Source organism: Sus scrofa, chromosome 5 (genome assembly GCF_000003025.6).
Source record: "Sus scrofa isolate TJ Tabasco breed Duroc chromosome 5, Sscrofa11.1, whole genome shotgun sequence".
Lineage (NCBI taxonomy): Eukaryota > Metazoa > Chordata > Mammalia > Artiodactyla > Suidae > Sus > Sus scrofa.
Window position 1 is genome coordinate 5,982,718 of NC_010447.5, and position 23,789 is coordinate 6,006,506.

Genomic DNA, 23,789 nt, shown 5'->3' on the forward strand with positions numbered 1-23,789 from the left:
CGGGTCGCACTTTTGGTCCTTGTCCCCTGGCCCGCCTCCTTGAGGGACCAGGGATCCGCCGGCCCCTCTCTCATCTCTCTGCTGCCTCTGCTGCTCAGGGTCGTCCTGCTTCAATAAGCAAAAGAGAACTCAACCCGCGAGAGCACACAGAGCGATGGGGAGGCTCCAGACCGCGCCGGCACTCGGTGTGCTGGGAGGCCTGGTTCCTCTAATCGGGAGACGGAGGCCCTGAGCTCAGTGCTCGGGACCGCGGGACGGGCCCGCCTCTCCGCAGCCTGCGTCCAGACCCAGACTGAACGAAGGCACCGAGGCCAGGGCCGCGAGGGCTGCAGGAGAGACAAGGTCGGGCGGGCCCGGCGCAGGGCACGAAGGACGGCAGTACGGGGACCCCGAGGAGGGATTCCTGGCGCGGTCAGGCCGCACGAGTCCGGCAGCGGCTTCTGTGGGAGTGTGGGAGCCCCACTGGCACCTGAGAGAGGCTGGCTTGAGGGTCACTGTGGGAGAGATGGGGGTCTTTCGATCTCTCAAGAGCCCCTGTGGCTAAACACGCAGCTGCACATGCAACTTTGAGAAGGAACCAGCCCCTCAGCCCACGTTGCCCCAGGAGCGTGCCCGCCCCTCCCGCCCACCTTGGAGACTCTGTGGGCCCAGGGTGGGGGCTGAAACTTGAGGGTGGCCCTCTGGGCCCTGGTCACCAAGGCCACTCCCTTCTTGTCTTGCAGGGGACGAGCTGACCAAGATAGAGGACGAGGATGAGCAGGGCTGGTGCAAGGGGCGCTTGGACAACGGGCAGGTTGGCCTGTACCCAGCGAATTACGTCGAGGCCATCCCGTGACAGGCCAGTGGGCTGGCTGGCAGAGGGATGGAGGCGGAGGTCCCAGGAGCTCTGTTAGCCATAGGCCCCGGGCAGCGGCGCCTCCGGCCAGCCGTGGGGGCATCCACTCCTTTTCCTGCAAAAGATGATGGTTCCATTGCTCTTGGCTCCATAGTGTCTCTTGAAGGCAGACGAGCGGGTCCTTTCAGCTGGGACTCGGTGCAGATGGAGAGATCTGAGCACAGGAAGAAAGACAGCACAGCAGACATGGCTGGGCCCCTCCCTGCCCCCGCTCCCCCGCGCCGTGTGCTGGCTTATCATGGATCTGTATGTTCTTGGCCTTGTCCTTCCACCTCTCTTCCCAGCCAGCGGCGGGCTACACTGATTCTGGTTCCACCAGTTACTTTCTCTGACAAGTCCCATCACCTGCAACTTAAATGAACAAACTTACATGCCGTTTTCTGAATGAAGACTTGGAGGTTTTTAATTTAAAGGCTGTGTACAGTTATAGTTTTTTATGTACCTGTTCTTCCATTCATTTATCCTTAAATTATGGCACAGATCGATGTACACGAGTCTTGAGGAAACAGCTCTATTTCCATGCTGTACTGTCAACCAGCCGTGCCACTGCCTGGGGCGAGCTGCAAGAGCTGGGAGCTCGCTCGGACAGACGATGTTTAGGCCAGAGAGTGCACGGGAAGGCCGGAACACATGGCTGGGTTTCTGTTGCGATGCTCTCCGCATGTGGGGGGTCCAAATGGCATTTCCGGAAGTAACTTACGTAGTGCTCGCTAAAGTCGCCGTATTTAAAAACTATTTTCACTCTTACTTGTGCTTAATACTTTACTCTTACAAATTAACGATTTCATCAGTGATTTGAAAGGTTAAAAATAAAAAATAAGAAGACTAACTTTGCAAGCAAATGCATCTGTAGTTGAGATGCTTTGTACCAGGCTCTCGTGTCTTGGTGTATATCTGTACATGTTATTTGATATTCAGAGAATCTAAAGAGCTCGTCTACTGTGTTAATGAGATTTAACAGCTTTTGACAGTGGGTTTAATTTGTAAACTGCTTGAAGACCGTGCGTTCAGGCCCAGGCGCTCGGGCTCCAGGCCTCGGAAGCGGAGCCCGCTGTCGGGAGACCTGTCCTCACTGCCCAGCTGCGGGCCAGCTTCCAATAACCGCCTTAGTCCTCTCCGCGGCGAACACTGTACAAGCTCCTGTGTCCTTGCAGCAGCTGCAGATCTCATAGTCGCCCGTATCCCTCTCGAGCAGACAAAAGCTGGGTCTCACCCCCCAGCACAAGGGTCTCCTCCAAGTGTCCGCAGCCATCAGGGAGCAGGAAGCTACACTGTAATCACAGGCCAGGGAGGGAGGGGAAAATCTTTATTTTGTGCTACTTGGACATTGAGAAATGGCTGCCGCCATCACAAGCTATGCATTTTGTTCAGTGTTTCCAGGGAGCTTGATGTCTTACTTGGAAAGTGGATGTGTGTGTGTCTGTCATGAAAACTTACCAGCAGAAATCCTCATTCCTTTGCTACAGATTTACCAAAAAATTGTCAAGTCTTTGCAGTGTAGGAGTTTCTTTAAAATGTAGAGTATTTTAGAAAAAAACGTCAATAAACAGTTGATCTCATGAGTGTGACAGTCCGTGCTGTGCGTGTGCCTCACGCTCACATCGCCTGTTAGACGTGTCTTCACGGGTGTTCACCTCTGGAGCCAGGCAAGATCCCAGGCACAAGCCCACCGCCCAGGGCGCCGTGTCTCTGTCCCACTGGCCCTCCCAAGCTGGAGGTTGGGGTTGAGGCACCTGAACCCCTCGGGGTGCCTCTCTCCTCTACACCCGCTGCAGTGTGGGCAGCAGGCTGGTGCCCCCCCTTCCCCCTCCCCCAGGCCGAACAGCAGGCCCAGACCAGGGGGCACTCACCACCTGAGCCCCCCGAACACTTCCTGAGCGCCCGCTGTGCACCGGGCCTCTTAACCTACACTATCTGCCAAGAACCTCCCCGTCTCCAAACATGCCCCGGGGGGCTGGGTGTCCCCATGTCCATTATACAGAGGTGGACACGGGCTGCAAGGGCCAGACTTACCCAGGAGCCCCAGCTGGTCCGTGGCACCAAATAAAATCCCCCAAGGACCCCCCCACACCCTCACTGGGGTGACCTGAGCCAAAAGGAGGCTGGGGCAAAACGAGAAAAGAGCTGAGGGCTGCCCCCCGCCCCGCCCCGGGCAGCGGCCTCGGCAGTGTTCCTTTGCCCAGCCCCCAGAGAGCCCAGGACGGAGCCCTGTCACCCACACCCGGCCTGATGGTGATGGGGCCCCTGTTCCCCACTTCTGAGGGGGAGCTGGAGCCCGTCGCAGCTGCACGTGGCCCAAGGCAGACAGCAGTTCTGCCTCACCAGCCCAGGCTCCCTCAGAAAGACACGGGCGCAGGGTGAGGGAGGGGTGACAGCGGCTCCCGGGGCCTGCTGGCCAGCCAGTCCTGGCACTGGCCCAGCTCCTACACCGGGATGCCAGCCCACGGGGGAAGCCCAAGTTGCCCCATTTTGCAGAAGACACACAAGGCCTGGGAACTCAAGTTCAGTGACGTGCCCCAGGCCCCATGGACAGTACCGTGGTTTAAATACACATCTGCGGGAGTCTCGAGGGGAGAGCCCCTCCTCGCTCCCTCCACGAGCTGATCAAAAGCCGGGGGCTGCGGGAGGAACCCTCAAAAGTCAAGGGGAAATACCGTCTGAGTGAAGCCCTTTTCTCAGCTCCCTGTCATCCTCGGGGCTCCTGCAAGGAATCCTGAAGGGACCACTCACTGGGCCCCGGCGTGTCCTGGTCTCGGGGTGAGCTCAGAAGCCTTAACCCTCTCCTCTGGGCCTCGTCTCCTCCAGGCAAGAGTGATGCCTGCCTCCCGGTCGGAGGCGTAGAGTAAGGGGTGAAGGGCCACAGGTGCTCAGGAGGTGGTCACTTTTCCCGTGAGTATGCGTGACACCTCATCCTCCCCGTCCCCAGCCAGGACCCTCTGGCATCCTTTGCTGCCCCTCCTGCGCCCCCCGCCCCATGCTGGGCCACCAAATCCTCTTTGCTTTTCTGTCCCCTCCCACATAGCCTGGGCCAAGCTGCCCCTTCTCCCCCTGGATCACTGCTGCATCCACACCACCCTCCGGGGTCCCTGGGGCCCTGAGCAGCCTGCTCCTGTCCCCTCTGAGGGGTGGGAGGGGCTATCTCATCCCCTCTATGCTACCCAGGAACGCCCAGAGGGCAAGCAAGCTCTGGTCCAGTGACCAGGACAGGGCTCTGACCACAGCTCAAGCTAAAACACTGGGTTCTTCTGAGGAGGAACAGCGTCAGCCCGTGTCCTGACCCCCCTAAACACAGGCAAGTCCCCCGCCAGGCCTGGCCTGGCCGCCTCTGGGTGACCTGGGGATCTGGGCTGTGCCAAGGCCTCAGGTACCAGGGGCAGGCTCGTAGGGGGGCAGCGTACAATCCATCAGAACAGGGATGGGGGTGAGAAGGGCCCCCCTTGTTCATGGGGAAACTGAGGCGAGTGAGGGGAAGGAGCGATGTGCTCGTGGTCACAGAGGAAGAAGCTGGGGGAGCTGAGCCAGGCCTGGCAGGGAGTTGGCCGGCTCCCTATTTTCTGTTCCTGGCTTGTGGTCACCCACCAGGTGCTTCTTGAGCACCGACTGTGTGCGAGACTTGGTGGTGCCAGGACAGACGCGAAGAAGGGCCCACACTCACCTTCGCCTTCCGGGAAGGGTCTCCGGAGCTCAGGGAGGAAGCGGGTCACTCTGGGTGGGAGGGGCAGAGAGGAGGGTCTCCTGAGAGCGCGTGGAGGGTTCTGGAGGGCAGCCCACAAGTCTCAGGAAGTGAGGACAAGCAGAGCCTCCCAACCCGGCCCAAGGCCCTAAGCGGGGACATGATGGGGTCCTTGCACTGTTCCCCCACCTGCAGCAGGAAGCAGCCCCGCCTGGGTGGGAGGTCAGGCTGGCCGTGGATGGGCCGGGGGCCTCCACCCCTGGGGGACTTAAAGCCTGAGCAAGTGCCCGAGCCTCTCTGAGCTGGGAGTCTGGAAGCCAGAGACCTTGCCAGGATGACGCCCTGCCCCGAGGGTGCCCCAGAAACTAGCTCTGGTGCCCCCACCCGTTTTTACAGCCCCTGTGCTCTCAGGGTGACAGCTGCCCCCTCGATGCCCCTCCCCCAGACCTATAGGAGGTGTGGGCCCCTCTCTGGGCCTCAAGGCTGGATCTCCGTGGCCTCCATTGGGGGAGCGAGCAGAAGGCCAGGCCACAGCGCCTCAGTGGGGAGACCTGGGGCTCCCTGGTGCGGAGGCCAGACCTGTGGTGGGGACAGGCCCAGGCTGAGATGTGAGGCTCATCCCCTGCCAGGAAGGGCCACTGCCAAGTACAGGGCCAGGGGAGCTGGGCTGAGCCGGCCCTGCTAAGGCACAGGCAGCATCTCCGCCTGCCACTTCTTTTTTTTTTTTCTTTTTTTGGTCTCTTTAGGGCCACACCCGAGGCCCTAGGTTCCAAGGTGCCTAGGTTAGGGGTTGAATCAGAGCTGCAGCCGCTGGCCACAGCCACACCACCACCAGCTCTGAGCCGCATCTGCAACCTACACCACAGCTCACGGCAATGCCGGATCCTTAACCCACTGAGTGAGGCCAGGGATCAAACCTGCATCCTCATGGATACTAGTCAAATTCCTTTCCACTGAGCCACAATGGGAATTCCCTCAGCCTGCTTCTTTCTAACCAGCCTTTGACTAAACACGTGTCAGCTACGTGCCAGGCCCTGGGCTGAGCCTCTTTCCCGGCAAAGGGTCATATAAACATCCTGACACTGTGCGAGCGTCATCCTACACGCGAGGAAACAGAGGCATCAGGCTACACAGCAAGTCAGGGGCAGAGCTGGAGTTTGAACTCTGGCGCCCAAATCCAGGTGCTGCTGTCTGAACCGCTGTCAACATCTGGAGGGCTTGCTACAACCCAGCTTGCGGGGCCACGTTCCAGAGTTTCTGTCACCAGGTCAGGGATGAGGCCCAGAGTTCCCATAGCTACCAAGTCCCCAGGTGATGCTGAGGCAGGACCAGACTCTGAGCAGGTCGGAGCTGCCCAAGTTGCCAGCAGTTCCACGCGCTCCCTGATTTGTTCATTGGACCAGCAGAGGCTCCTAACCCAGGAGCACAGGAGCTGGGCCCTGGGGACCCGGAGACTGATCCATCACAGTCTGGGCCAAGGAGGTGGGGACAGAATGGACAGAGAGCGCCCAGGGAGTGAGGGACACCGGCCAACGTGACATCCCATCCCTGGCTATTCCCCCGATTCCCCATGCAAGGGGCAGAGAGGGGTAGGTGGCAGCCAGGTGGTAGAGGGAGGGTGTCCCGCCAGGTTGGATGGGCACCTTATGTCCCCAGGCAAGTCCTTCATATCCCCGACCCTTGGGGGAAAATGGGGAAGTGGTTCCTACCTTCTCTTTCTCATCATCATTTGGGATCAAGGGTGTGAAACTGCTTGTTAAAACACACAAATATGGGGGAGCTCCTTCCATGGCACAACGGGATCAGTGGTGTCTCTGGAGCACTGGAAGCAGGTTCGATCCCCAGCCCAGCGCAGTGGGTTAAGGATCTGGTGTTGCCACAGCTGCAGCATAGTTTGCAACTGCAGCTCAGAGCTGAGCCCTGGCCCAGGAGCTTCCCCTACCGCGGGGCAGACAAAAAAGGAAAACACAGACAAACAAACAAAAACCCATACAACTAGGGGGCACCTTGTTATAAAGGAGTCCTACCCCAGCTACCATCCCAACTCAAGCCGCCACCAAAGTAATGCAGACACGGCGCCCCCTGGTGGCCTAGTGGTTGAGAATTCCACATCATCACTGTGGCGGCTCAGGTTTGATCCCTGGCCTGGGAACTTCCACAGGCTGCAGGTGCGGCCAAAAGAGATACAAAGTAATTCAGACTCCAGATGGGCAGGAACGCTTCCTTCAAGCCATATATTCATCCATATGTGAAACTATATATAAGGAGGCTGGATGGTTCACCACAATCTGACAAAGTATTTTTTTCTCTGAAACTTACAAAAGCATAAAAACGAAGCCAGTGGTTAAGAGCAGGGATTGGACTGTGAGGTCATATTCCCTGCACTCAAACTTGGCCCCTCTGTGGAGCCTTAATTAGCTATATTACCTTGAGTAAAATACTTCATTTCTGTAAAGTGACAACAACAATAAACATTTGTATTTCACTCTGTGCCAGACCCTGTTCTAAACTCTTCAGCATTTATTAATTCACTGAATCCTCACAGCAGCTCTATGAACTGAGTAAATATTATGACTCCTATTTTTATAGATAAGGAAGCTGAGGCACAGAGAGGTTAGCTAACTTCCCCGAGGTGCAACAGCTACCGCACTGCCGAGCTAGATTCCGACGTGGGGCGTGCAGTGCCAGGCCCTGCCCACTAGGTTGTGCTGTTGGACTATGAGGGCGCCTGCCTCTGAGGAGGAGGCCGTGCCTGTCCCCAGCTGTGATTAGCAGATTCCCACAGGACCTACAGGATGGAGCCCAGCCACCTGAAAGGCCCTGCTCAGCGCCCCATGCGCTCTCCCTACCCATCGTCACTGCTGACACGTCTGTCTGCCCCACTGAACAGCAAGCTCATCAGTGCAGAGACGGAGCCTTAATCTTCCCTCCAGCCCCAGTGCTTGTGCAGCTCACCTGAAAAGAAAAAATGAAATCGACTTTGAAACATCCAATAAAACTCAACTGACAGTGTTTTAGACACCTCCAAATCCTCTGTGGAAAGGGTTAGAAAATGAAGGAAGGCAGCAACGGATGAACAAATGGCCTGCATAAATAACATCGCTCTCTAAGGAAAAGGGTAACTAACGCCAGCTCCCAGTGGGCCAAAGCCCTGACCTGCAGCACAGCAGGCGGCTTCCATGAAACCCGAATGCCTGGCCAAGAAGTCTGAGAACAAACAGCCCCAGCCCTATGGCACTTGATCACCAAGGTGAGACGACTGCCAGCCAACCACCTGCAGCTCAATGGCCACTTCCGGGTCAAGACAGCCAGGCTGTTCCCTCCCTCTATAATATTTTCAAATAACAATGTTTATGGCATTTCTGTAGCTGTAAAAGGAACAAAGGTGCACATGATAATTTGGAAACTCAGCAAAAGTATTCAGAAAAACATTAAAGTCATCCTTGGAGTTCCCTGGTGACTCAGGAGGTAAAGGATCTGGCATTGTCTCTGCTGTGGCGCAAGTCTCTGCTCTGGCTCGGGTTCCGATCCCTGGCCCAGGAACTTCCACATGCTGTGGGCAGGGGAAAAAAAAAAAGAAAGAAAAGAGAAAAGCCATCCTGGATCCCGACATCCTGAGGTCATGCTGCTGATGCTGATGCTGAGGTGCATTTGTTCTCGTCTTCTTTCTACACTCGCACCTGTGCACATGTTCTGTTGTCCGCGTCACTGATGTGTGTGTGTGTTACGAAACTGGGATCATCCTCTAAATGCAGCTTGGTCCCCTGCTTCGTTCTTTCACTATGTGATCGTGAGCATTTTTCCATGTCCCTAAATATCCTTCCACTAAAAAGGTGTCGTGGCTACGTGATACTCCGTGTATGAGAACTCTCGTATTGCCAAGCACTTTTTTTGTTTCCCATTTCTTTTTTCTTTTCCTTTGTTCATCTTTTTTCATTTTTAAGATATAACTTACATACAGTAAAAGGCACCCTATTTAATGTATAATTTGACAAATGCATATCTTCAGGTATCCATCATCACCACAATCAAGATACAGAGAAGTTCCCAGGGGCTCAGCGGGTTAAGGATCTGCCATTGTCACTGCTGTGACAGGGGTTCGATCTCTGGCCTGGGAACTTCTGCATGCCTCCGACGTCGCCAAAAAGACAAAAAATACAGGGAGTTGCCGTTGTGGCTCAGGGGTAACGAACCAGATTAGTATCCATGAGGATGTGGGTTTGGTCCCTGGGCTTGCTCAGTGGGTTAAGGATCCGGCATTGCTGTGGCTGTGGTGTAGGCCGGTGGCTGCAGCTCTGATTCAGCCTCTGGCCTGGGAACTTCCATATGGCACTGGTGCAGCCCTAAAAAGACAAATATACATATATAAAACTGTCTCGAATCCCCCAAATTTCTCCTGCTCCTTTGTAGTCAACCCCTCTTTGTATTTCCAGTCCCTGGGAGCCACTGATCTGTGTTCTGTTTCCATAGTTTTACCTTTTCCAGAATGTCACAAGGATGGAATCATACAATGTGTAGCCTTTTGAGACTGTCTTACCTTTCTCTTCACATAATTCATCTGAGATCCATCCACCAACTTGTCTTTCACTTCATATTAATTCATCTGCAATCCATCCAAGAGTTTCATGCCTCAGTAAGTTGCCCCTGTTTAGTGCGGGTAGTTTTCATCGAATGAATTTACCACGTTTGTTAATCCAGCTGAAGGATATTTAGGTTGTTTCCAGTTTTTTATTATGAATAAATGTATTATAAACATTCAAGTACAGTTTTTTTGTGTAAATGTTTTCATTTCACTTTCCAATTATTTTATAATATTGTAATACCGTAAATATTAATGACAATCCTAAATCTTTTATCCCATTAAAGGAAGTAATGATATCAGCTTAAATTTCTATCTTTTTAAAAAAATCAACCAATAACATAATTATTTAAATATTTTACCTTTTAAAATGGGGGCATTTGTGAATTTCCAAAAATATGAAACCAAGCAGGACCCTGTGGGGCTCTCCTGGGTGCCAAAGCCCCTCTGTGTCCCCCATTTCTGGTTTGTGAAAAAGGGCTTTAGTCTCGCAGGACTTCCCTGAGCTCCAAAGAGCAGATTCAAGCAGTTATTAATTAGGGAACTGAAAGGACTGAAGACACAGAGGAAAAACACTCAAGAAACCAGTTCACCGATAAAACAGTCCCAGTTCCTCCGTAACAACTGTCATCCAATCGGATACATATCTTTGCGTTGTTCTGCAGAAACTAAGACCCCACCCACCCAGGTGGAGGATGTTGACGGCATGGGGACCACAAGCACACCGACCACAGACTGGCTGGAAGCAGAAGGTTCCTGAAACATCACCCGTTAACTCACCACCCACCAATCAGAAGGAAGTTCAAGAGCTAAAACCCTCACCCCAATGTTGTCTTTGAAACTCTTTCCCTGGAAACCACCGAGGAGTTTGGATCTTGCTCGGTGCCTACAGTAAACACGCACCACGGCATCAGTAAATTGGCTTTGCTGCTCAGTGAGCAAGAAGAGCCAAGTTCAGTTCAGGAGCAAGTGCGCTGCCTTAGCCTACAGGGGTTGGTGGAAATCAGATAAGGCTGCTCCTGATTCCAGGAACTCAGTTTCTTTGTTTTGTTTTTCCCAGGCTAGGGGTCAAACGGGAGCTGCAGGTGCTGCCTAATACCGCAGCCACAACACCACCAGATCCAAGCCATGTCCTCCACCGACACCAAGCTCACAGCAACGCCAGATCTTTAACCCACTGAACAAGGCCAGGGATCGAACCTGCGTCCTCATGGATAATAGTCAGATGCGTTTACTGTCGAGCCAGGACAGGAACTCCTCAAGGGTATATACTTTAACTCAGTACCAGGAAGAACTTTCAAACAGAGCTGTCTGCAAAAATAACTTACTGTTCTGGAAGGTAATAAATTTCCCTTCCTTGGCAGAGGTCCAACTTCCCCCAGGGTTTCTACTCACACAGGTTGAGTGAACAATTCCCAGCCTCTAAAAGCAGAAAGACCACTGCCAAAGCCTTTTCCAGGGCCTCCCTGGCAGCCGCTCTCCTGTGCTGCTCAGCGCTGATCCCCCCTCTCTCATCCCATTGCACAGATGAGCAGACCAAGCTTTAGCGAGGTGACCCGAGCAAGGTCACAGCGCTGGGAAGGAGCTGGCTGGACCGTGCATTTGACCCCAAGACCTGTTATCCTTCCCTGAGCCGCAGAGCCTTACCTAGGGGCTCCACATCCACTAATGCAGAAGAGGCACCTTTCTCCAAGCGTTAAAACCCTCTGGCGAGTAAGGGTAGGAAAAGGCCAGCTTCTTTTCCTGTCTATATTTATCCATTCTGACCCGGCGCCTTTCGCCTCTGGAGAACTGCTACTTGTCACTGACACACTCAAACTGATACTGTAAGAAAACCAGTTTTCGGCATTGGAGGCTTCCCACTCAGCGCTCAGCTTTAGCTTACGGGAAAAAAAAAAAAAAAAAAAAAAAGCAACTAGAGAACCCAGCATCTGGACTCCCGGATGCCGCAGGAAGGCCCTTGCCTCTCGGTTCCTCCTTTGCCACTTGGAGGAGCAGGTTCTGCCACCCTCACAGGGAGGAGGCCAGAAGACCCGGCGAAGAAAGCAGTCGGTCAGCCGACGTGGTGGTCCCCACTGAGGTGCTGGTGGGCGCAGACCTCCGCGGGGCCCGGCTTCCACACCCACAGCCCGGCGCGAACGGCGAGCGAGACTCCTGCGCACGCGCGTGCAGCGCCGGGGGCGGGGCCTGAGGGGCGGAGCCGGCGGCCCCCCCGAGCCTGGGCCCTAGGGGAGAGCGGCGCGTGCGCTCTGGGCGGTGGGCGGGGCCTGGGCGGGGACATCGAGAGGCGGGGTCGAGCGTCACGCGCAGCCCCGCCCCTCCGCCGTCGTCTACCTCCTGGAGGCGGCAACCGCTGCTGCTCTGCCCTTCCCGGTTGGCAGGGGCCAGCTGCGCCTCGGTTCTTTGGTGACCATGGGGGACCCGAGCAAGCAAGACATCCTGACCATCTTCAAGCGCCTCCGCTCGGTGCCCACCAACAAGGTAACGGCCGCCGGGCGTGTTCAGGCTTGTTTGGCATCCTTGCTGGACCCCGCGGGCGGCCCCTGCGGCGGCAGTGGCCACGGCCGCGGGAGGAGGAGCTGGCCCGGCCTGTGACACGTCGCACTGTGCGGCCGCAGCGGCTGGGCCTCGCCTGGGTCCAGACTGTGCGCCGCCCCCCCAGTCTCAGGAAGGGAGAGGCAGAAGAGGGGGCGCACACCGGGGTCCAGAGCAGGGCAGGCACCGAGGGGCCCTGGGTGCCGGAAGTGTGAGCATCTGGGGGTCCCGGGGGCGGACATTTGTGGGTTCCTGACACCGGGCCGAGGAACTTAAAGGAGGACGGAGGCGGCTTTTGGGGGTGGCAAAGTGAAGTGGCCCCTGAGTTCCTGAGAATACTGAGGGCTCATACACGGGACTCCTGCGACCTGGAGCAGACCCCGGACACCGTAGGCCACCTGTGACCCAGCCGGGAAGCGTGCACGGGGCAGAAACAACAGCTGGTAGCCCTGGGCGCTTGGGAAAACTCGACTCACCCCCTTTCCCCCTCGAGCTCACCTCTGAAGCTCCTCAGGGGCGCCTGTTAGAGCCTGGATTGTTCCCTGTGCCCTTTGGCGGCAGCCTCAGCTTCCCTGTCCGATAAAGCTGCTAAGTGGTCACTGCAGTGGCTTTGAGCTCTTTTCTCTTACGAGAAAGCCCACCACAACCCTTTCCCTTCCTAACCTTTGGGTCTCTTTGGAGATTGGGGTTTTCCTTTCTTTTTTTCATCTCCAGAGCCTGTTTCCCCCCCATGACTCTTACAACTTTTGGCTCCTGGCTGGAGATGGGATGACGCATGGGGCTAAAGTGACACCGTCCGCGGAGGATCACAGATCGGAGTGGAACCTAGACAGTGCAAAGGGCTGTCGTGTCAGCATGGACTCTCCCCTCTGCTCCTGTGACAGGAGTTCTGTCTGGTCCCCCCTGTCACCTCCACCACAACAGCTATTAACCAGTACGGTCATGCGTCATGACCCTGAAGTCCCTGAGTTTTACAGAATTTAGATGTCTTTGTTTTAAGTCTAGGTGGAGGTGAGCCCATATTTTTACAACCTAAGAGAAGTGAGAAGGAAAAAGATGACGGTAGGAGAGTCAGGAGGAGAAAGGAATTCTCCAGTGCCAATTTCTTTGCTATTTTCTTGATTTTCAAATGTAGATTGACCTGTTTATAAAGAGTGGTTGCTGTAAACCAGACTAGATTAAGATCTGCTTAGCAGTGTGGAAATTATATTTTTTGTTTGCTACATCTCAGAAACACAACGTGTGAACTGATCAAAGGGAAGGTGCCCCTTTTAAATAAGTCAATGAGTTGATACCAAAAACACTTTTGAGGGACGTGTATGCTTTCTTGTAAATGTTTATCCAGATCCTGTGACTTTCTAACTGTGTCACCTTGGGCAGGTTGTTTGACGACTTTATACCTTTTTTCCTCATCTGAAAATGGGCATGAGCTGGGTCTAATTCAGAGGGTTATTGTGAGGCTTACATGAGAAAATCCAAGGAGTTCCCACTGTGCAGGGTAGGTTAAGGATCCAGCCTTGTTGCAGCTGTGACCTTGGTCACAGCTGTGGCTTGGATTCGATTTCTAGTCTGGGAACTTCCATGTGCTGTGGGTGCAGCCATAAAAAAGAGAGAGAGGGAAAAAAAATTCAAGAAAAACATTTATTTATTTATTTTTTATTTATTTATTTTTTTTGTCTTTTTTTGCTATTTCTTGGGCCGCTCCTGCAACATATGGAGGTTCCCAGGCTAGGGGTCCAATCGGAGCTGTAGCCACCGGCCTGCACCAGAGCCACAGCAACTGGGATCCGAGCTGCGTCTGCAACCTGCACCACAGCTCATGCAACGCCGGATCCTTAACCCACTGAGTAAGGGCAGGGACTGAACCCGCAACCTCATGGTTCCTAGTCGGATTCGTTAACCACTGCGCCACTGCTTCTCAGATTCCCCCGCCCTGGGCTGTGTGCTCCCAATCTCCGGGTCCCCTCCCTGCCAAGGGTCATTTCCTGCACAGGCTCTGGCCACTTGCTGCCCTTTAGGTTCTGATCTTGAGATCCCAGCTGCCATCTGGACACTGTCTCGAAAACTTTTTGCATCTCGTCCTCGATTACGAAGATTCAACCTTATAACAAGCTGTCTTGCTCACTGGGGCTGCCGGACTGTGGGCCCCGCGGGCTGATTCTTCGCAGGCCACCTTTGCACATCCTCTCCTCGAGTGCCAGGTGCATGGATGCTGACCGCTGCTGGTTGAGTAAGGGAGGGATGACCATGACCCCTCACAGAGGGACAGCGCTCTTGGCACAGTTGGTCCCTCTGTCTCGCATTCCGCGGGAGGGGATTCCTTACTCCAACAGCTGTTGCCACAAGGCGTCTTCCTTTCCACGTCCTTTTCTCCTGCTTCGGTGGCCTGGCAGAGGGTAGGGGCTCAGCAAGTGTTGGTGGAATCAGTGCCGCCTCCACTTCTTCATACCTGAGCGTTTGCCACACTGTCTGGCAATGAGCAGGCAGTTCATAAACACTGAAGGGACTGGCTGGCACCTGCCATGTCAGTTGTCACCCCCTCATCACTCTTCCTGCGTGTTTGAGGTGAACCTGTCCCGGTGAGGGGCCTCGGAAAATCCACATGTATCTTTGGTCTTTATTGCCCTCGAAAGGCCAGGAGCCAGATTTTTGTTGATGGTTGTAGTTGAGGCCACTTTCACATAGGCAGCTCTGCCTATAAAGTGTACCTAAAATGTGGGGGCTTTAAAAAACCCTCCTGGAGTGCCTGCTGTGGCTCATTCGGTTACAAACCCATGAGAATGTGGGCTCGATCCCTGGCCTTGCTCAGGGGGTTAAGGATCCGGCGTTGCGGTGAGCTGTGGTGTAGGTCACAGATGCAGCTCAGATCCCACACTGCTGTGGCTGTGGCTATGGTGTAGGCCAGCAGCTACAGCTCCAGTCTGACCCCTAGCCTGGGAATTTCCAGATGCCGCAGGTGCAACCCTAAGAAAAAATAAAAATAAATTTAAAAATTAAAAAAAAAGAAAATAGTTCCAAACATCAAAATAAAAAAATATTAGGAGGAAAAAAAATAAAAATAAAAAACCTCCTATCCAGCATTGTCGCCACTGGCTTGGCTCACTGCTGTAGCACGGGTTCGATCCCTGGCTTGGGAACTTCCATGTGCTGTGGGTGTGGCCAAAAAAAAACAAAAACCTCCTATTTGTGGAATTTTTACTACTCACTTGTCCTGATTTTAATTAATTACACATATTATTTCCATGACAAGCACTATGTATTTTAAAGTACTTTTATGTCCTGTTATCGGATGAAGGATGTTTGACTGTAGTCAGTGTTGGGGGGGCTGGTGATGAGTTTCGTGTGGGTAATAATTTTATATAAGTTGTTCATTTGATTAACATATTTATTGAATGCTTAGTATGAGCAAGTCACTATTCTTCAGGCTCTGTGGGAAATTAAAAAAAAATACACAGGTCTATTCAGCAAACATTTATCGAGCGGTCACTATATCGGGGCTCTGGGCTGATACGGGAGCTCGGGGCACCCCCAGTGCAGGAGGGGCAGCTTCCTTGGTTGTCACCTGTGTTATCAAAGGACCCCCTTCACAGGGGGCAGCTCTCTGTATCAGTATCTGTGGCGTGTATCCGGTCACTCTGGACTCAGCATCTTAAAACAACAAACCTAAGTTGTCTCACACAGGTTCTGAGGGTCAGGAATCTGGGGGTGGCTCAGCTGGATAAAATATGTTCCCCTCCCCCAGAAAACAAAGACAATTCTGTTGGTAGTGGAATTTTTAACTACCCCATTGTCCCGACTCTAAGTAATTGTAAGAATTGATTTCCAGGACGAGCACTGTGTGCTCTGAAGCCCTCTTGTGCTGCTGTTACCTGATGAGGCACGTGGACTTGAGCCCCGTGTTGGGGAAGGAAGGCCCAGGCCCTCTGCTGAGGCCGCCATCCCCCGAAGCCTGGGGCTTCCTGGGACTCCGCCACGTGGTGGCCAGCTCCCCCCTGGCTCTTGACTAAAGTCCTCAGTTCCTCACCCCTGGAGCCTCTGCCCTGGGCTGCCCAAGGTCCCCCAGAGCCCGTGATCCAGGGGAGGGCGATGGCAAGAAAGAGAAAGGAAGCCCCGGTGTCTTTCATGACCGACACCCAGAAGTGACGTGCCTGTGCTTCTGCCGTGTGATCGTCGGTCCTGCAGCCCCAGCTGGGCGAAGCGGGCTCACACGTGAGGGTGGGAGTCCCAGGGGGCAGGGTCACCGGGGCATCTCGGAGTCTGGCTGCGGAGAGAGGAAATGGCATGGACACTTGCCATCTGGTTGAGAGCCGCTGTCGGGGACAGGGAGGCCGTTAGTGTTCTGCGCAGGGGACAGCCCGCCTCGTGCTCGTTTGGTGACCGGTAGGAGCCCTGTTGCTGCGTCCCGCGTGAGGCACGTTCGAGATGGTGAACACTCGGAGTCTCCTCACTCCGCAGCCTTAGCGCGTGTGTGGGTTGTAACAGACAGGCAGTAACGTGTGACTTGTGATATAATGAATGCACTACGTTGATGGCCTGTTGCTATGTGATTCTATGTAATATAATAATGAGGGAAATGGAAATTGGGGATTTTTAGACAGTCTAGGTGCCACATTTTCTAATAACCGGTTTCAAGTGTAAAGGTGAAGCAGCTTTCGAGCTCAGTCGTGTGTTGGCTTCGAGGATGGCTCATTTGGCAAAGAAGAATGAAGCCGTTAACTGCATTTTAAAATTTTCTTCCAGGTGTGTTTTGACTGTGGTGCCAAGAACCCCAGCTGGGCCAGCATAACCTACGGGGTGTTCCTCTGCATCGACTGCTCGGGGTCGCACCGGTCCCTCGGCGTCCACCTGAGCTTTATTCGGTAGGTGGACCTTCCCCCCCCCCGGGGGGGCCGGTCTCTCTCCTTTGTCCTTTTTGTTCGCTTCGACGTCCAGTGACATGACAGCTTGGAAATGAGTCGTGGCGATTTCGACCTTCCACACTCAAGCCACCTGGGAGGATGAGCGGGTTTCCCTCCGGCTGCTGTCCTGGGGGCTGTGTGAGACGGGAGGCAGGGGTGCTGAAGGCAGGACCCAGGGTTCGAGACGCTACTTCCTTTTCCTCCGTCGTCCTCTCGTGATTAGCAGCACGCAGGAGTCGTAGTCTGGCCCTGCTGCCTTCTGGGAGAAGGGGACCTGGTCGCGGTGGGTCCGTCTGTCACTCCACCAGGTGGAGGGTTAATGCCGATGGCGGGAGGCCCGTGTTGGAGCGCGGCCCACAGCTCTGGCTCCCAAGGCCACTAAGAGCAAAGTCTGAGGGAATGGCTTTTGCATGAATTTTAGTGGCCATGTCAAAGGCTTGAGTGTGAAAGTGGGGGTTTTTTTTTTTTTTGCTTTTTAGGGCCACACTCAGTGGCTTATGGAAGCTCCCAGGCTAGGGATCGAATCGGAGCTGTAGCTGCCAACCACAGCCACACCAGATCCAAGCCATGTCGGCGACCTACACCGCAGCTCATGGCAACGCCAGATCCTTAACCCACTGAGCAAGACCAGGGATCGAACCTGCATCCTCATGGATACCCATTGAGTCACAACGGGAACTCCTGCAAGTCTCTTTTTCTTAATCGGAGGACTTGGGCTGCGTGGGGCCTGTCTCTACTCTGACCCCTTTGGTCGTAGCCTCTGTGGGACCTTTGTGGGCATCTCGTGGGCATCAGGCTCCAGACACAGCCTTAGGGGCCAGTAGGAGGCTAGATGCGCCCTGGTGTGGAGCAAGGCGCATTGAAATACGAAGAGGATCCCGGCCAGGCTCAGGGCTTGGAGGCCGAGAGCAAGGCCTGCACTCTGGCAGCCGTGGCCTGTGCAGGGCCCCCCTGGGCGGCCGTGCCCAGCTCTGCCCAGCCGGCCTCCCCCGTCAGGTCACCTCCTCCCCTGGGGAAGGAACCAGCGAGGCAGGCAGGCTGTTTGAAATGCCAGCAAGCAATTTCATTTTCTATTATGACCTGAGGAATATTGACACGATAGCGTGATTACCATGCAGAGCTTTTGCTCCCGCAGGGAACACCTGTTATCATTGGTAAAAAGATATTCCGGTATGCTGGCACAAAAACTAGATACTAATAACATAATTTTCTTTTTAATGTATTAGCCTACAAAAACTGTATGTACGTCCCTGGGTTCTTTTTTCAGAAATCAATTTATAAAGACACAAGGGACTAAATATTAAAGCCATGTAGCTCCATAGGTTATTGTTTAGAGAAAGGCGCGCTCGCGTGCGTTCATTCTGCCTAGTTTCAGAGTGTCCGCGAGTGTCCCGTCGTCTTTTCTTTTCTCTTAGACGCTGGTCTCAGACATTCATCCTACGCTCTCGCGTCCTCCTCGCTTTTGTAAAATGTGCAGGGATTTGGTTGCCAGGACAGGTGTGTTCTTCATGCTACCGGCAGAGACTTGGGGTCGCCCCGCGCCCAGAGCCCGCGACGGACACCTGGGCCCCGTGTGTGACAGCTTGTCACCGCCCTGTCCCTCTTCCTGCACTCGCTCCCTCCGCTAAGCCCCGCCCATCCGAACCTGCCCCACACGCTACCAGTGTAAACCGTTCCAGGAAACCGGGTGTTCCCCAGCCAAGGGCAGGGCTGACCCAGAGCCTGGCGAGGTCAGACAGCAGGGTCTGATTGGGCTGTTGCAGCTTTAATCACTACCCTCTTGAAAGTTAGATAAATATAACTGTATGAATCACGATGCTTATAAATGATTCAGAAACAACTATTTGAGAAAAAAAAAAATCACTCTCATATAGCCCGAGAGCAAGATAAAGCCAAGGATGATAAGGGTGCTAAGAATTTTTCCTTTTTTTTTAGAGGTGGAGGGCTACTCTTTAAACATTTTTTATTGATTAAAAAAAATTATGAGTATTAGCTCCTCGGGGGAAAAAATCCTAACAGTCCCAGAGTATACAAAGTAGGGAAGTGAAAGGGAGTTCCCTGGTGGCCTTGTGGTTGAAGATCCATTGGGTCACTGCTGCGGCGCGAGTTCAGTCCCTGGCCAGGAAGCTTAGGCATGTTGCGAGCAGGCACAGACTAAAAACAAGGAGGAAATGCGAGTCCCTGCTCTAGACCCCGTCCCATCCTCTCCGTCTCCCGCTGCCCGCCAGCCGCTCGCTTGCTGGGTGCTCACACACACACGCAGTCCCATTTCCCAGACGTGGAGACATTAACAGTTTGGCATGGGTGGAGTGTTGATTGAAAAGGCACTGTTTGTTTGTTTGTTAAGTAGAATTTCAAGTCCACAGTTTTACAAAGGAAAACATTTATCAACTGTGGCTTTGGGAAGGGAAAAGGGAGAGGCAGCTGAGGCGTCCGTGGAAACGGCAAGCTGCATTGGGAGCTGACTGTGGCTCCTGTCCCTCTGGCTCTTCTCCCTCTGGCTGGGTTTCCTCTCAAGTTCACTGCTAAGTATTTCATGAGCTGTGACAGGCGCAGGGAGTCTGGTCCTTGCATTGCTGTTGTTGGGCTGGGGGTAGGGACAGGCGTAAATACAACCTAAACAAGAAGCTAGAGATGGACTCAGAGCTTTGCATCTACTTCTTTCTGGGCGTGGGGGGGGACCATGCTTTCAGATTCCCAGGCCAGGGATCAAGCCTGAGCCCGTAACATTGGCAGTACCGGATCCTTAACCCCTGAGCCATCAGGAAACTCAGCACTGTGTCTACTTGTGGTTAGAAAAATTGGGCAAGTTTAAAGGAGGAGGTAACACGTGCAGTGAACTTAGACGGTCTGGTGAGGTTTTGATAACGGGGACAGGACAGGGCAAAAAGGAAGTCAGCTCTCAGGCTTTAAGAGCAGGTCGTGCCAGAGTTCTCTGGTGGCACAGTGGGTTATGGATCCAGAATGGTCACTGCAGCATCTTGGGTTGCTGCTGTGGCATGGGTTCAATCCCGGGCCCAGGAACTCCCTGGGGCTGCAGGCACAGCCAAAAAAAAAAAAAAAAAGAAAAGATAAAAGGAAAGAAAAGTAGAGAAGGAGTTCCTTGTGGCCTAGTGTGAACGATTCAGCATCATTGATGTGCTGAGGGTTCGAGCCCAGGCCTGGGAATGTCTACATGCTGCAGGCGCAATAAAAAAGGAGAGGTAGGGAAGCGGGAAAAAGAAATATTTAGTAGCAAAGGAAAATCAGGAGAACTAAGATTCAAAGGGTGAGGTCAGGGGGTCCTTGGCAGCAGCTTGACTGACTGCCAGGCTGCGAGCTTAAACTTTACTCCTGAGGCCTTTAGGGGTGTATACAGGAAGGGGGGCTGGTGGGGGGGCACAGCGGGTGCCCCAGAGATTCAGGAGGCAGTGCTGGGTGGGCCTTAGGAGCAAGGATGCTGCTGGGGGCCTGATCCGACGCCGTGCCTGCCCAGCTCTGGGTGTGCTCCTCACCTCCCTGTGTCTCAGGTTCCTTGCCCTGAAAGTGGAGATGAGAAGGCTTCTCCCCATCACAGGGCTTTGGGAGGAGTGAGCAAATGACCTCACAGGGAGCCTGGTGCGTGGTGAGCCCCCAGCAGGCTGACCATGATCAGATCTGAGGTATCTGGGTACCTGCTCAGTGGATGCAAGGGGAGAACATTTTATGATGTAAGCTTGGGAAGATAACACCTCTCATGACCTCATAGCAAGCAGTTAAGCCAGTTATAAACACACGGCTGCCCGGAAGCTGCTCCTGGGCGTGTCTGTAAGAGTCTAGATTAATTATGGTGTAATTGACTCCATTCAAAATTTTTTATTACATGATGACTTTGTCATGCTTATTTGTGAGATTCATTCTAATTTCAAAACTTTCCGAACACTTTAAGTGCTCTGTTTAGAAAAAAATACAGAGTATGGCAGCCGTTAGTGAAGCTAATTTATGCAATTTTTAAAGAGATTATGTCTTGACATATATAAGGTTTATCAAGGTTGTGGGAAACCTGTTTTTTCATTTACCTAATTGTTAATAGGAAACATTTTGGTTTTTTGTTTTTTCAAATAGAAATAAAATGTTTTCATAATTAAGAATATAACAAAAGCAATTAAAGGAACATTTGCTTAAAAAAGCTCCATTACAGTATTCAGTTTTCTCAACTCAAGAGCCAAAAGGAGCTATTTTGTTAAACTGACACTAATTCTTTAACTTTTCTTACTTTCTCTGACTTACTTTTTTCACTCTCACAGACTCTCACTTTTCACCCTTCTCTTAATCTAAAGGTAAGAATCAACCTACAAGGGAGTTCCCATCGTGGCTCAGTGGAAACGAATCAGACTAGCATCCATGAGGACGGAGGTTCGATCCCTGGCCTCGCTCAGTGGGTTAAGGATCTGGCGTTGCCATGAGCTGTGGTGTAGCAGCTGGGATCTGGCATTGCTGTGGCTGTGGTGTAGCCTGCAGCTACAGCTCTGATTTGACCCCTAGCCTGGGAACCTCCATATGCTGCAGGTGTAGCTCTAAAAAAAAAAAAAAAAAAAAAAAAATCAATCTATAGATAGTTGGTTACCTCCTCCTGTAGAAATGAGAAATGATTAGCAATTCAGTTGGCTCCTTAAGCTTGACTATATTCAGTCCATTATCTTCAAAATTTCGAAATTTTATTTTGAAATTCCAGTGTTATGAGAGAGAGTCCCTTTCAGGTCAATTCAAGAACAATTTGTTCTTGTCTCCCTTTCTAAGATGTATATAGACGTATTTGGCTATTTTTTTAAAAGATAGTTTAGGATTAAAAATCATAAAGCAGTAGTCCTCTTGTGGTGCATCAGGTTAAGGATCCAGTGTTGTCACTGCAGCAGCTTGGGTCACTGCCATGGTGCAGGTTCAGTCCTGGCCTAGGAACTTCCACATGCCATGGGCTCAGCCAAAAAAAAAAAAGTTTTAAGGCAGATTACAAATCTGAGCACTTATAGCCTCACTTTTAGGACACTTAAAAATGTTTTGAGTCAGCCCATATTCAGATACCTATTATGTGCCTGTGCTAGAAGTTGAGAGAAAAATGTGGGCCATTCCTGTCCTCTGGAGCTTGCTGCTTACAACACAGTGTGACAGAGTCACCACAATGATGACAGTCTGATGGTGACAGTAATGGTAATTAATGGTCATGACCATGATGGTGGTGATGGTGGTGGTGATGTCAGGGGTGAGGATGATGATGATGTTGAGGGTGATGATGACGGTGGTGATGATGATGGTGAAGGTGGTGATGATGATAATGATGGTGGCGATGTTGAGGGTGATAGTGATGGTGAGGGTGATGATGATGATGGTGGTGGTGCTGATGTCAAGGGTGATGATGGTGATGTTGAGGGTGATGATGACAATAGGATGACGATAATGTTGAAGGTGATGATGACGATGTTGATGACAATAATGTTGAGGGTGATGATGATAGTGGTGATGATGATGATATTGAGGTGATGATATTGATGAGGATGAGGGTGAGGGTGCGGGTGATGATAACAATAGGATGACGATAATGTCGAAGGTGTTGATGACGATGGTGATGACAATAATGTTGAGGGTGATGATGATGATAATGATGGTGGTGATGTTGAGGGTGATGAGGAGAGTGGGTGATGGTGAGGGTGAGGGTGATGATGGTAATGGTAGTGGTGGTGATGTCAGGGGTGATGATGATGGTGGTGATGATGATGGTGAAGGTGGTGATGATGATAATGATGGTGGTGATGTTGAGGGTGATGTTGAGGGTGATGATGATGATGGTAGTGGTGGTGATGTCAGGGGTGATGATGGTGATGTTGAGGGTGATGATGATGTTGAAGGTGATGAGGAGAGTGATGTTGAGGGTGAGGGTGATGATGGTGATGCTGATGTCAAGGGTGATGATGATGATGGTGAGGGTGATGATGGTGGTGGCGGCGATGATGGTAAAGGTGATGTCAAAGGTGATGATGATAATATTAAGGGTGATGATGATAAGCTGGTGGTGATGTTGAGGGTGGTGATGATAATGGTAGTGGTGGTGATGTCAGGGGTGATGATGGTGATGTTGAGGGTGATGATGATGATGGTGGCGGCGATGATGGTGAAGGTGATGTCAATGTCGAAGGTGATGATGATAATATTGAGGGTGATGATGATAAGCTGGTGGTGAGGTTGAGGGTGATATGATGTTGAAGGTGATGAGGAGAGTGATGTTGAGGGTGAGGGTGGTGGTGGTGATGCTGATGATGGTGGTGGTGAGAATTTTAGACATAGGATACTGACCATGGCTACGCACCTTTCAGAAATTGGCTTATTCAGTTTCTCTAAGAGGAAACTAGATGATACTTTATAGATGAGGAAAGTAAGGTGAGAGAGGTTAAGTAATTTCTCCAAGGCCACCCAGCTTAGTGAGGGCAGAACTGAGATTTGTGCTCTCGGTCTGTCTCCAGAGACGATGCTGTTGACTCTGCCACTCTGTGACCCCACCTGGGGGATTCATGAAAGTGTGAGGATTAAGCAGGATCTTTCAGAGAAGAGATTTCATTGATTACTTGCTTGGTAATCAAATTCTAAAAAGAGTTTTTTGTCTGCTTCTTATAAAGTATGGTTTAATTTTTACTTTTTATATGCTACATGAAGTGGATTTGTCCCAGGTATATGTCACAATAATATCTATTAGTTTTGTTGTTGTTGTTGTTGGGTTTTTTTTTTTTTTTTTGGTCTTTTTAGGGCCACACCCTGTAGCATATGGAAGTTCCCAGGCTAGGGGAGCTGCAGCCGCCGGCCTACACCACAGCCACAGCAACGCTGCATCTGTTACCTACACCACCGCTCACGGCAACGCCGGGTCCTTAACCCACTGAGCAAGACCAGGGATCCAACCCGCCTCCTCATGGATGCTAGTCATTCGTTTCCGCTGAGCCATGATGGGACCTTCTGTGCATTAGTATTATTTTTAATCTTAAGGTAGCCGTTGGCTTCAAAATAACATCCTAACATTTACAAAACTTGAACGATACCAGTAGGCAGAGAGAGTAAAGAAATAGGGAAGGCAGCATAAAAGGACATTTTTGGTAAATCTGAAGCTTCTTTTTTCTACCTTCTCCATTTTAAAGGGTTTTCCACCTGTTTCCATTTACAAGTGTCCACATTCCTTTCCGCTTCGGGTGGGACGAGCTGTTGTCA

At 52.2% G+C, this 23,789-nt stretch overlaps 2 protein-coding genes and 2 long non-coding RNA genes across 14 annotated transcripts in view; 3 read left to right on the forward strand and 1 right to left on the reverse strand.

The window, feature by feature from the left end:
- The window catches only part of PACSIN2 (protein kinase C and casein kinase substrate in neurons 2), a 131,798-nt gene extending 129,341 nt beyond the window's left edge, over positions 1–2,457 (forward strand). For 5 of the 10 annotated variants that reach the window (XR_002343861.1, XR_002343860.1, XR_002343862.1 and 2 more), the window contains one exon: positions 723–1,737. Coding sequence is in view for 5 of the 10 variants with exons in the window: in XM_021091424.1 (XP_020947083.1) it covers positions 723–835 (113 nt within the window). In the remaining 5 variants the exon portion in view is untranslated. Of the gene's footprint in view, positions 1–722 lie in introns of all 10 variants that reach the window. The other 5 variants (XR_002343859.1, XM_021091423.1, XM_021091420.1 and 2 more) reach the window with 2 other exon arrangements.
- On the reverse strand, positions 1,295–11,323 carry LOC110260619. Its single transcript, XR_002343865.1, has 2 exons — positions 6,278–11,323; positions 1,295–4,600 (listed from the first exon to the last, which is right to left on the reverse strand). It is a non-coding gene; the product is annotated as an uncharacterized LOC110260619 (long non-coding RNA).
- The window catches only part of ARFGAP3 (ADP ribosylation factor GTPase activating protein 3), a 56,407-nt gene continuing 44,037 nt past the window's right edge, over positions 11,420–23,789 (forward strand). The window contains exons 1-2 of one of the 2 annotated variants that reach the window (XM_003481526.4): positions 11,420–11,628; positions 16,423–16,541. In XM_003481526.4, coding sequence (XP_003481574.1) covers positions 11,560–11,628; positions 16,423–16,541 — 188 coding nt within the window. In that variant the 5' untranslated portion in view covers positions 11,420–11,559. The remainder of the gene's footprint in view (positions 11,629–16,422; positions 16,542–23,789) is intronic. The other variant, XM_021091419.1, reaches the window with a different exon arrangement.
- On the forward strand, positions 11,635–12,860 carry LOC110260620. Its single transcript, XR_002343867.1, has 2 exons — positions 11,635–11,893; positions 12,397–12,860. It is a non-coding gene; the product is annotated as an uncharacterized LOC110260620 (long non-coding RNA).